At 48.4% G+C, this 13,697-nt stretch overlaps 1 protein-coding gene across 3 annotated transcripts in view; it reads right to left on the bottom strand.

Annotated features, from left to right (window-relative positions):
• Positions 1 to 13,697, bottom strand: part of GRIK4 (glutamate ionotropic receptor kainate type subunit 4) — a 500,430-nt gene that overhangs the window by 181,126 nt on the left and 305,607 nt on the right. For 2 of the 3 annotated variants that reach the window (XM_070803553.1, XM_070803554.1), the window contains one exon: positions 8,094 to 8,258. The exons of the other annotated variant lie outside the window; for it this stretch is intronic. In XM_070803553.1, the coding sequence (XP_070659654.1) occupies positions 8,094 to 8,258 (165 nt within the window). The remainder of the gene's footprint in view (positions 1 to 8,093; positions 8,259 to 13,697) is intronic. 3 annotated transcript variants of the gene reach the window in all.

The raw sequence follows: 13,697 nt of genomic DNA, 5'->3' as shown, positions 1-13,697 counted from the left end.
GGGAGGGGCACTCTCCTTCTGCCTCCCAGGGAGCACTGGAGATGTGAGTGATGTTGCCATGGCAACCAAGTTTCCCAGCCAGCAGAGGAGTTGGAAGGCAACTGACAGAGCAGCTGCAGGAATAAAACACCACCATGGGGTGCTGTAAGAAGCGGAAACTTTTTCCCCAGCAGACACCAGCTCAGGCTTGGATGTGAAGCTTCCTTAGACACCTGGGCTGGACCGGAGGAGCTTATGGGAACTTAACTGTCTCTGAGTCTTCACAGGGAGGGGAAGGGTCTGGCTGTGACGCACGTGGTCCAGAGTAGTTAGTCACAGGCTCACTAACTTCAAGCCCTCCAGGGAAGGGGTAGCCTCCCGGGTGGGGACGAGAAAACTGGGGCCTCGTCACTTACAGTACGGTGCTCTCTGAGCTCCTGTGATAAATTATCAGGGCGACGGGGAGCTGAGAGCAATGTGGAGCAGAGGCCGGGAGAGCTCACATAAAAACACTTTAGGGCGCTGAAGCCCGAGTGGAGCGGTAGGGCAAGGTGTCTCTGGGTGCCTGGTCACGCTGTACACTGAGCCCAGAGCAGAGCCCTTACCCTCCGAGCGAGGCAAACAACCGCCTCTATCAGCACCAAGGACCGTCTGTCCCCTCCTTGTGCCAGAGCCTGGAGAGCACAGTCCACTCTCAGCCCTGTGAATGGACCAGGACCTAAAAGGATGGCCTTGCTCACTTCCAAGCCGAGAGGGGAAATGGGAGGGTGGAGTGTCGGGTCTCTGCACCTTCATGCCCCAGGATGGATACCTCCCTGGTCAGAGTGACCCAGAGTATCTGAGATCTCAAAACTGCCACTGGCTGTGACAGGGATGAAATGAACAACATGGGGAATATAGTCCGTAATAACGCAACATCTTTGTACGGTGACAGATGGTAACTAGACTTATCATGGCGATCATTTTGTAATACATAGAAATATCAAATCACTGCGATACACAGCAGCAAACAACAGTGTTGCAGGTCAATTATCTTTCAAACACAAACAAAGCAGCTCATAGGAAGGAAATTAGGTCTGTGCTCACCAGAGGTGGGGAATGCTCAGAGGGGGAATTAGATGAAGACGGTCAAAAGGTACAAACTTCCAGTTATAAAAAAACTAGGCAGGTAAAGTACATGATTAGTATAATTGACACTGCTCTATGTTCTATATGAAAGTCAAGAAAGTCAATCCTAAGAGTTCTCATCACAAGGAAGATTTTTTCTATTTCTTCAATTTTGTATCTATGTGAGATGATGGATATTCACTAACGTTACTGTGATAACCATTTCATGATGTACATAAGTCAAATCATTATGCTATATACCTTGAACTTATGCGGTATGTCAGTTATATCTCAATAAAACTGGAAGGAAAAGAAACACCTGTCTTTGGCTCCTGTCACCAGTGATGTATTGCTCAAAGCCTCAGCCCTAGATCACCGCAGAAGCAGCAATACCATTTATAGGGACTTTATACATGCAGGCACCTGGGACCCCAAAGCTTTACAATCATCCCATGAAGGAGGGGTTACAATACTAGTTCTATTACTGATAATACTACTAATAGGTGAAATTTATCAAGAGTTCACCTGACTCCTGGCACTGCTCTAAGTTTTCTAAGTGCATCATCTCCGTCCTTGCAGCAACCTCATGAAGTGAGAACTCATAGTATTCCCATTTTACAAATGGGGAGTCCGAGGCTCAGGTGATAATTCCATGATGTTGGTAAACCCAAGATTAGGATCTTGATCACTGTGATACACTGCTTTCCAGTCCTGGCCATCGTCACAGCCCTCATAAATACTCTCTGTATTAGCCATGCCCAGTTGTCATTGTGCCTGAAAGTACCCCATTTTTTTCCCTGCCTCAAACATACTATTAAGCCTTCTGTATGGATGCCCTCTGCCCTATGCCTCACCTGTCAGTCATTCCAAGGCCTGGCCCAGAGGCCTTACCTGACCACCCAGCTACACCATGACCTATTTCTGATGTCCCTCTGCTCCTCTCTAAGCCACTCCCTGGCAAGCCCATGCAGAGCTACTGAGATTTATGTCACTTTTCAGATGTGTGGTCTCAGCTGTCCTCTGGGAAAGACTGTGAGCCTCAGTTTTCCCCTTCTGTAAAAGGAGGCAGTTGGGCCAGGTGATTTCTTCAGTTCAGTCGCTCAGTCGTGCCTGACTCTTTGCGACTCCATGGACTGCAACACACCAGGCTTCCCTGTCCATCACCAACTCCTGGAGCTTGCTCAAATGCATGTCCTTCGACTCGGTGATGCCATCCAACCATCTCGTCCTCCGCTGTCCCCTTCTCCTCCTGATTTCTTAGCGCTGTAATTCAATGTGTCTCTGAGTCCCAGTTATGTATATGTGATGTGGGCAGCTGAGGAAAGGGGAGCAGGGAACACTTGTCGAATGACACATCACTATTTGGATGCCTTCTCTTCTGGCTTCTCACCTTCTCCCTTATGCTGCCTTGGACTCTTTCTAGTGAGCTGATGGAGGAATGTTAGCCCTGTCACCAAAATCTTGGCTCTCTGTGCACCAATGCCAAAGAGAAACACCGGGGCAGAGTTATAGAGGAGAGGGAAAGAGTGCCTTTATTTCTTTGCCAGGCAAAGAGGGAGCACCATAGGCTAATGCCTCAAGAACTATGGCCCCCTTTCTGGGTAATAGGGAGAGGTTATCCAGTCAGGCAGGAGTATGCGATAAGGATCTAGGCAGTAACAGTCTTGCGTTCTTCTTTCTTCTTCAAAGTTTCAAAAGAGTGGGGTTGTTGACAAGATTAGGATATGTGCTGGGTCTTAGGTGGTCCAGTCTACTCATTGGAAAAGACCCTGATGCTGGGAAAGATTGAGAGCAAAAGGAGAAGGGCATGGCAGAGAATGAGTTGGTTGGGGAGCATCACTCAAGGGACATGGATCTTTGCAAACTCTGGGAGATAGAGGAGCCTGGAGTGCCGCCATCGAGTTCAGTTCAGTTCAGCTCAGTCGTTAGGTCGTGCCTGACTCTTTGCAACCCCATGGACTGCCAAACGCCAGGCTTCCCTGTCCTTCACCATCTCCCAGTTTGCTCAAACTCATGTCCATTGAATCAGTGATGCCATCCAACTATCTCATCCTCTATCGTCCCCTCTCCTGCTGCCTTCAATCTTTCCCAGCATCAGGGTCTTTTCCAATGGGGTCGCAAAGAGTCAGACATGACGTAGCGACTGAACAACAACAGGTGGTTTCCTGCCTGCTCCTCTCCTGATGAGCAACTGTTGTGCCCTTTGGAACTCAGAGGTCATGGAGGCTGGAGTCTTGCCTGCGGGAAATGAGGGGCAGAAAGGCCTCTGTGCCCAGGAGCCCCACAGGGCCCTGCTCGGCATCAGCCCTCATTTACTAGAAATAGCTCTGGATCGCTGGAGGTCATGCCCCATGGAGCCTTTGAGAAGCTCAGAAGCCTGTGCAGGAGGGGCAGCCAGGCAGCCATAACCTCACGCTCTCTGCCCATCACTGGGGCCTCGTGGGGCCTGGGAACCAGGCACCTCTGGGTTTCCAGGGGAAATGGTGTGGACAGCTGATAGCATGCTTGGCCTCACAGGGACAAACCCAGGCAGAAGCGAGGGGCTGACAGGAAGGCTCCTGCTTTCAGCTCTGCAGTAAATTAAACCTCACACTGGCTCTGACAGTAGCAGGCACGGTGCCTCCGGGTGTCTGGGTGATAAGGGGGTGGTGCTTAGTTAAGCTCTAATATGTTCGCCACAGGAGACACAGGGATCTATAGGAACAGAGGAGGGCAAGGCCTGTGGGAGCTGCCTGCACAAGAAAGGCCGAGATGGAGATAAGATACGGGAGGAAAGAGGGAAGGGACAGGCGGGCCGGGAGGTGACCTGATAGGTCTTGTCCAGCCCTCTTATTTCAGATCTGTGGGCCGTGCAGAGGGAGCCGGGAAATCAAACATCAAGAAGCCTGAGGCGATGATGGTGACCAGGCACAGACGTGGGTCTGAGGGAGCTTTATAGGTGACCTTCATTTTAGATAAACTCACTGCATGAAAATCTATGTGAACCAGATAGAAGCGAGGTGGTTTGCTACTTGTATCTTTCCAGTGTCCGAGTGAGTGAAAGTGTTAGTCACAGTCGGTTGTGTCTGACTCTGCGATCCCATGGACTGTAGCCTACCAGGCTCTTCTGTCCATGGCATTCTCCAGGCAAGAATACTGGAGTTAGCATCCATTCCCTTCTCCAGGGGACCCAGGTTGTTACTGATTAACACCCATGTGATACTTTCCACCTCCCAGTCTCCCTTTCAACTATCAAATGAGAAGGCTGAACTCCAGACCCCAGCATCTTTAGTTTTACACTTCACCATCTTTGCTTCTGAAATTGCCATTGCTTCTCTTGAATGGCACACCTGCCCCAAGTGTGACTCATTATTTGTGCAGTTTTTGAAACTTGCCTATTGCCAAAAGCAGGCACAAGGGTACCCGGTAGGATTGCTACCATCTTCACTTAACCCAGAGCCTCTGCTTTCTACAACCAAGAATGTCATCACTAGGATCTCTTTCATCTCCTTGAAGTGGAGTCCCCAGGCGCAGGGTGACAGATGTGAGGTTGGGGGCGTTGGTCAGGGCCCCAGAGCCACTTAAATGGATTTAAATTAACAATGCAAATCAGCCACTAGCCCAGGGAAGACACCACCACCACGAGACTGAGCAGTAGCTGGCTCTGGGAAGCATATCATGACTTCCAAAGGCTCAGAACTGTCAGATGCATCAACCCAGAAAAAGGGAAAGAGAGTGGAATATTCAGTTATGATCGAGGCCCCAGGAGGCACCTGACATTAAGACAGGCCATGTGAGAGGAGGCTGGGAGGTAGACTGGGCTGCCTGGGAGGGATGGCTGAACTCTGAGACAGAGAAGACAGAGGTGATGGTAAGAGGTAGAGGAAGCCAGATCCAAGGGGGCGGGGGCATAAGAGATGTGTGGAGAGAATAGTGCAAGTGTTAGTTGCTCAGTTGTGTTCAATTTGGTGACCCTCCTGGACTGTAGCTTGCCAGGCTCCTCTGTCCATGGGATTCTCCAGGCAAGAATACTGGAGTGGGTAGCCATTTCCTTCTCCAGGGGATCTTCCCAACCAAGGGATCGAACCCGGGTCTCACGCACTGTGGGCAGGTTCTTTACCCTCTGAGCCACCAGAGAAGCCCGTGGAGAAAATAACCCAACCCATAGCTGCCACTTCCTAACTCCTTGGTATGTGTAGGTGCTAATGAACTCACCTGTACTGTCTCCTGTTGTGCTCCTAACGACCCTAGGAGGTGTTATCACCGAGGCACAAAGTGGTTAAACAGCCTGTCCACAGTCACACAGCTCATAGGTAACACAGCCAGGTCAGTATGATCATCCTACTCTGTCCCACAGTCTCTCCAAGTAGGGATAGCAGAGCTGTTTTTCTGCCCTCATCCTGGGATCCTGCCTCCTTCCAAACTCCTTCCCCCGCCCCACCACTGACCACCGGTCCGACCCACCATGCTTCAGCTAAAAGTGCTAATCCACCACCCTCTCTCCCCCTTACTGAGGGAGGGGAAAGTGGAGCTGGAAGCTTTCTATGAACTATCTGGGTGGTATTTAAAATCCATTGTGGGGGAGCAGCTTTGGCTTTAGATGAAAAGCCTTTGGGGTAGAAAGATCCAAAAGCCCTCTTTTCTGACAAATGCTAATCATGCCTCAAACACAGTGAGATGTAAAAGCTGAACCAAGGCCACTTGTTAGTAAAATACTTGGTGCCTAAAAGAAGGGCCTTAGAAAGATGCTCCAAAGCTCTGTATCATGGATTAAAGATATGTTTCCTTTATTCCCTTGATTCCTCTGGTTTAATATTTTAGATGTATTGACTCTGCTACGCCCGGGTCATTGGGAGAAGAAATTTACATCTGCTAATGACCCCCATTCTCAGAGGGCAATCCACGCTTTCTGTTCTGCAGGGGAAAGTCTGAAGAACCAAAGAAGAAGGGGGAGCTGTTTTTTCCCAAAGAACAGACTATGAGAACTATCTAGAAATCTGGATTCTTGTCTGAGACCTGCCCTCTTGGACAAAAAAACACACCAATGTATAGACAGGACCAGGAGCTTTTCACAGGAAGTCATTGTTGGTATTTCCACTTTCCTTTGGAAGATCCTGAGAAATCTGAATCTTCCTTTCACTGTACTAGAGTTTAACCTCTGTGATAACTGGGATTTCCATCTGTGCCTTACCCCCACTGTCTAGGACAGAGTATAGCAGGCACCCTCTAAATATTTATTGACTGACCGAGTGAATAAATGAATGTCGATTCCAAGTACCTGTTCCCCCAAGATTCCTTCTGGAGGAATCTGTGTCCACAGATCCCGCTGGCCTCAACAACTGCTTCATATGATAGGAATCCACCCTCAGTTTTTAGGAGTGGACTCTCTCCCCAGAAGTAGTTCTCAGGTCAGCTGGCCAATGTCTGCAACTTGTGAGACCAGCCAAGAGAACCTGGACCAAGCAGATCCTCTGCCTCGGAACTCCAAACCAAGAGGCGCTGCGGGGAGCTGCACACTGAAGACAGCCTGTAAGCCACCTGAGGGCAGGGACCCTATCCATCTTGTTTTCTGCATTGCCCCCAACACAGGATATCCCGAGTTAGGCCCAAAAGAGAGCTAATGCTCAGTAAAAGTTTCCCAAATGGGTAAACAAACTGTAAGCCGGATGGCCATCATGGCACACGATGGATGAGCCAGGGAAACGAAAGCGGCAGAAGGAGCAGAGCGTGGATTTGACACAACAGGAGATTTAAGGAGCTACGACACAGGGAGCCACTGCCTTCCTCCCTTCCCGCCCTCTTTGGATCCATACAGTATTCTGTTGATTGTACTTAAGGTAAATACGTTTCTTCTCCTGCAATATTAATAGTCCAGATTACAGCATCACTGGGCCCACATGCAGAAGACCGCATGTCTGACATACCCATGTAAGCGAGTTGTTCTTTGGTTTGGTTTGGTTTTGCCATTGACTGTCATTAAATGTTGATATGGATAGAAAAGGAAGAGATGGGACTTCAGAGTCTTAAGGAACAAAGGCTATCATTTCTCTGGGCTGAGGGGCTCCCCTCCTTCCCTCTGAACTGGAGCGGTTCATCCACAGCTAAGTTACAGGCCATCACCCCACTAACCTGGAAGCTCATCTTGTTAAGCTGTCTAGATAATACCAGCAACGCCAGAGAAGTGCAGGGGAGGCGGAACAGGCGAGACCCTGGACTGGCAAGGCTATGATGCAAGTTCAGGGTCTAGGACTTGCATCTGACTAGCTCTGGCACTGAGTGAGTTATCCAAAGTCTTTGAGCCTCAGTTTCTTGGTAAAGTTGGAATAACAGCACTTAACTTTCTGGTTGCTGGAAGAATTAAAAGCAGTGCCCAGCACATAGGAGGGGCTCCATAAGTGTGACTGGAGTGATCTACTATGTACGTCTGTAAAGCACTGCAACTCACAGAGGCCTTTCCTATTTTGTAAGTCATTTAACCCTCACAATGACTCACAAAGTAGAGCCTAGCATTCTCATTTTACAGATGAAGAAACTGAGGTTTAAAAGAATCACTGACTTGTCCAAGGTTATCCTCAAGAGCGAGTGGCCGATCTCCAGCCCAAGTCTCAGCTTCTTCCCACAACACTGCCTTTGGCATAAGAAATCAAGACAGGAAGGAAACAGATGTGTCACGACTCTGCTTCCCTGGGGCTGGCCAGATCTCTCCTTTCTTAATACCACACAAAGTTTCATTTAGGGATTTGTGCACAAAATGTCCAGGAGATGAATGAATCAATACATGAAGGAATGAACGAGTGGGTAAAATGAAGGAATGAATAAATTTCCTCTCTCAACTCTACCCTACATATGATTTACAACAAAGCCCGGGATCTTGTTCAGACTAAGCCCTACAGGGCCTCCTGGTGCACGTTTCTCTTCCTCTCTCAGGAATCCCTGCATCATAGGTCTTTCGATGGGTGCGGCTCACACCACCAGCCCCTCCTCTGCCAGCAGGGGAAGCAGAGGGCAGCCCTGCCCGTTCTACGTACTGGTTTCTGCAGTCTCGTACTCGCTGTCTCTGAGAAGCTCAAAGATGTCCACTTCGACCTTGGCCTTGCCCAGCCTCTCGGGAGCGCGGTTGATGCGGTTCTTGGCCAGGGTGATGGACAGCCGCTCCCCTCTGCTGCACTCCATGGGGTCATCCAAGATAGCGGCTGTGGGCAGGCAACCACATGGACACAGTTGGTACCCTCTACCGTTACCCTCCTCTGCTCCAGTCTCCCCCCCACTGCCACCTTCCACCTCCACCCTGCCAGCCTCAAAACTGTCCAAAAGCAAGTCCTCTACCTGCTAAGGGTCTAGGCTTGAAGTCTGGTGTAGCATGAACTCTAATGGGACTAACCACTTCAAGAACCCTGCAATATCACGGTAGGCCACCAGGGGTCCTACCTGCACGAGGACCCTAGGTCGGGAGTAGCGATACCCTTGGATATAGGTTTACATGCACAGACAGGCACACCGGTGCAAAAAAAGGCAGATGGTGGCTCTGCTTTGAAAATAGTACTTCTGGGCATATGAGAAACTGTCCTCGAGGTGATACAGGGTTGAAGGAGGCCAGGTTTGAGAAGGAGAGCTGTGGTATCAAAGAGCAGCTGGAGGTCCTGTTGACCTCTGGCTCTCCATGCTCAGACACCGATGAGACATGTCACCCAGGGAGTAGTTTCTATGAACTTCTTTCCTCACTGGGCAAGGGATAGTATCAATAAGACAACTTCACAGAGTGGGTGTGAGAATTCGGTAAGACAATGTATATAAGTGGCACACCACTGAAATTTAATCATTGTGACTTAATTAGGGTGAATGATTGGAGTGGTGTGGTACCAACAGCTGCCCAACTTCTGGAAGCAGTATTCAGTATGCGTGTGTTAAGAACATGTGTCAACCTGAGTTCAAATCCCAGCCCTGCCCTGTGTTAGCTATGGGGACTCAGTTTCCTCACTGGTAAAAATGGGGAGAGAGCCTATTCTTTGGGCTACAATAAAGATGGCAAAGATAATATGTGTGAAGTGCTCAGCGCAGAATTTGGTGCATGAAACACAATAAATCTAGCCATTTATATCATTCATTCTCTCAGTAGAGGAAGTTACACAACTGAAAATCTCTACATCAAAACTTGTACACAGAAGGGTGGGTGGAGGGATAAATTCAGGCATTGGGATTAACATATAAAGTGAAGTCATTCAGTTGTGTCCGACTCTGCGGCCCCATGGACTGTAGCCTACCAGGCTCCTCTGTCCATGGGATTTTCCAGGCAAGAATACTGGAGGGGGTTGCCATTTCCTTCTCCAGGGGATCTTCCCGACCCAGGGATTGAACCTGGGTCTCCTGCATTGCAGGCAGATGCTTTACCCTCTAAGCCACCAGAGAAGACCCGAGCCCATATATGTTAAGACCCACCAGGGATTAACATATATACACTACTATATAAAATAGGTAACCAACAAGGACCTACTGTGTAGCACAGGGAGCTAAACTCAGCTGTTTGTAGTACTGAGGGAAAAGAATCTGAAAATGACTATATATATACATGTAACTGAATTGCTGTGCTCTAACACCTGAAACTAACATGGTATTATAAATCAACTGTACTTCAATTTTTAAAAGTTAAAATAAATCATAAAAGTAGTTACTCTGTCTAAATATAAAGAAACTTGTATGCAAATGTTCCAAGCAGCATTATTCATAATAGCCAAAAAGTGGGGACACTCATCCATCAACTCATGAGTAGACGAACAGAGATGCAGTATATCGTTACAATGGAGTATTATTACAAAAAATAAAAAAGAATAAAGTGCTGATGTATGCCACACCGTGGATGAACCCTGAAAACATGCTCGGTGAAAGAAACCAGACACAAAAGACCACCTGTTAAAAGACACCCTTTATGTGAAATGTCCAGAACGGGTGAACCCACAGAGACAGAACGTAGATTAGTTGTTGCCCAGCTGTGGCGGCGGCGGTGGGGAGGTTAGGGGGAAGGAGAGTGACTGCTAACGCATACAGTGTTTTTTATTCTGGGGCGGGGGGGCATGTGACAAAAATGTCCTAAAGTTGATCACGGAGATGGCTGCACAACTCTGTGAATATACTGAAAGCAGCTGAATTGTATACTTTAAATGGGTGAGTTGTGTGCTATATGAATTATATCTCAATATAAAGCTGTTACAAGAATAAAATAAGAAAGATCACACTTATCTCGCTGAGGTTGAAGCCTCAGAAGAGCAACACGGAGAATCAAGCCAAATAGATTTCGCTGAAGTGAGGCCCCGGAATCCCTGTGGCTGGTGTGAGCAGAGATCAGGTTCTGTGCTGTTTTTTTCTGTATAAAACTCCCCTGTTTCCCTCTTCTGACCCATTTTCCACACCAAAACCAGGACACAGAATATGACAAAGCAATTTTTTTCCTGATTTGTGGATTTATTTATAGGCATAGCCTTATTGAGCGATACAAATTAGACTTCGTTTACAATGGTTGGTAATACATGGGGCGACAGAGGGGCACCCCTAGACCTAGGCAAGGAACTTCTGTAAGTCAAGTGGCAAAGTCCATGCACACCTGAGAGAGTGGCCAGAGGACCTTAAATGTACGACTGATGAGCCCAGGGACACCTAAAATTCCTAGCCAGGTTGCCTTAGGGAAGCAAAACCAGAATGAGGTTATTATTTATGAAGAAACCTGGACAATTACACTGCGCTGTCCCAGGAAGAAGACTTTGGGAGTGGAAGGGAAGTGGGGCAGCCCAGAGCAGTGGTTCTCAAGTGGTGTTCTTTGGAGGGCCTCTGGGTTCCTTCAAGAAGGGGTTCATGGAAGTCTCTAGCCTCACATCAGCTGCAATTAATACAACCTCCACATCTGTCAGTTTTAGATATTGGAGTTCCACAAAAAACGTGATGTGGGGAAAAAAGGTTTCACTGTTAAAAATATCATAGAAACCATTAGCCCAGACCTAGTGCATAGAAAAGAGACACTTAAAAAATGTCAGGAATCGGCAATGGCATTTCCTGGGAAAGAGGCATGAGTCATGGGAAAGAGGCATGGGTCCATGGCATGAATCTAACGTTAACAGGGACACATCCAGTGACCACTTTAGGGTAAGTCCTGGTGGACACAGTCTCACTTACTGTATCTGGGAATTCCATGAGAGTGTGTTTTCTGTGTTGTCCTCATTTGGAGATGAAAAAAAAACCCAAAACAGATCACAGAAGGCAAGCGACCTTCCTTCATTCACAGGGCTGGTGAGTATAGAGGAGGGAGGGGATCCCAGGTGGGTCTCATATGGACCCTGTGCCCTTAACCATAGGGCACGTTCCTTCTAACAAAACTTGTCTTCCTGGGGATTTGCTGCTGAGAAGCAGTGGTCTAGGCAGGTGTGTCTTGGCTCACACAGCTATAAGAAAACACCATCGAGTGGGTGGTATTTATTTCTCATTTATTTCTGGAGGCTGGGGAGGAGACCAGCGTACCAGCATGACAGTGTGGAGTGGGGTCCTGCTTCCTGCTTTGCAGAGGGCTGTCTTCTCCTGATGTCCTCACATGGCAGAGAGAGGGAGATCAGCTCTCTGGGTACTCTGAATAGGGCACTGATCCCATCACGGGGGCCCCACCTTCATGACCTCACTGAAACCTAATCACCTCCCAAAGCAGGGAGGGATAAATTAGAAGTTTGGGATTACCAGATACAAATGACTGTCTGTAAAATAGATAAATAAAGGGCTTCCCAGGTGGTGCTACTGGTAAAGAACCTGCCTGACAATGCAGGAGACATAAGGCAGATGGGTTCAATCCTTGGATTGGGAGGATCCCCTGGGGGAGGACATGGCACCCTGCTCCAGTATTCTTGCCTGCAGAATTCCATAGACAGAGGAGCCTGGCAGGCTGAAGTCCCTAGGGACTCAAAGAATCAGACACTACTGAAGTGACTTAGCACGCACCTAGCAAGGAACTATATTCAATATCTTATAATAAACTGTAGTGGAAAAGAATCTGAAAATGAATATACGTGAGTGTGCGCGTGCTTTGGCCAAAACTTCATGTGGGCTTTCCATAAGATTTTATGAAAAAGCCAGAATGAATCTTTTTGGCCAACCCAATATATATAACTGAATCACTTTGCTGTACACTAGAAATTAATACAATAGTGTAAATCAACTATACTTCAATTTACAAAAAAGATGTGTGCTATGGACTGAAATATGGTCCCCCCCGCCATTCATTTCTTAAAGCCTTAATCCTCCATGTGATTGCATTTAGAGACATTAGAAACTGTTTCCCCATCTATTTGCCATGAAGTGATGGGATCAGATGCCATGATCTTCGTTTTCTGAATGTTGAGCTTTAAGCCAACTTTTTCACTCTCCTCTTTCACTTTCATCAAGAGGCTTTTTAGTTCCTCTTCACTTTCTGCCATAAGGGTGGTGTCATCTGCATATCTGAGGTTATTGATATTTCTCTCGGCAATCTTGATTCCAGCTTGTGCTTCTTCCAGCCTCTAGAACTTGAGAAATAAATGCCTGTTGTTGAAGCCACCCAGTCTATACTGTTTTATTATGGCAGCCCAACCTAACGTAGACAGGACACCGGCCAGCCACGTGACACAACACAGTGAACTCACACAGGGTCACAGGACACACTTTGAGACAGAAGAATCACGGCCGGGGAGGGGAAGAGGGCGTATGGAAATTGGACACTGAGGGGCACATGAGAGCCCCTTGGCAGGAGGCACTCAGGACCTGTCCTCAGAGGTACCTGGCAGGTTCTCACCAGCTCACTAAGATCCACAACCCAGCCCTCTCTTCCCAACTCCCATGCCTTCCTGGGCACAAGTTTTCATTAGGTTTTAGACAATGATTAATTTCTGACTGGGAACAACCTCAACTGGGTGGTTGGCTGGCATCAAGTATTATTGGGAGTAGAAGATTAAGATGACAAGAACCAGATTCCCAGGCTGCGGGCAGCAAGACGAGGTACATGCTCAGGCCTCCTTGGAACGTCAGAGGAACACGTCTGCAGCAGGCATTACTGAGTGGCACACTTGCTGTCCACCTGTCGCCTGCGGGGCCTGGGGGTGAAGGAGAGCAGCTGGTTCGGGACTGAACTGGTAGCTGCTGCTCCTGACCTTCATCCCCAGGCCTTGCTGTGCAGCTGGGCCAGGAGGCTGAGTCCCCAGCCGCCACCCAAGGAGGAGCCCCATCATCTGGTATATCCTCCATCCCTGGGGACTGCTCTGCAGGGGTGGAGGGGGCGGTCTGGCTCTGAAGCAAAGGCCAAGATGATTGGGGAGACCCAATCAGGAATCAGGGTCTGCCCCCTTTCCAGCCGTGTTGTTGTTTAGTCGCCAAGTCATGTCTGACTCTTTGCAATCTCATGGACTGTAGCCCGCCAGGCTCATCTGTCCATGGGATTTCCCAGGCAAGTATGCTGGAATAGGTTGCCATTTTTTCTCCAAGGGATCTTCCTGACCCAGGAATCGAACCCATGTTTCCTGCATTGGCAGGCAGACTCCTTATCACTGAGCCACCAGGGAAGCCCTTTCCAGCCATGGGGACTGTGTAATGACTCTTCAAACCCACATGGACTGAACATGACTCCTTCC

The sequence above is a fragment of the Bos indicus genome, chromosome 15 (genome assembly GCF_029378745.1).
Source record: "Bos indicus isolate NIAB-ARS_2022 breed Sahiwal x Tharparkar chromosome 15, NIAB-ARS_B.indTharparkar_mat_pri_1.0, whole genome shotgun sequence".
Classification (NCBI taxonomy): Eukaryota; Metazoa; Chordata; class Mammalia; order Artiodactyla; family Bovidae; genus Bos; species Bos indicus.
Note: the sequence above shows the minus strand (reverse complement) of the source record. Positions and strands in the feature narration are given on the sequence as shown.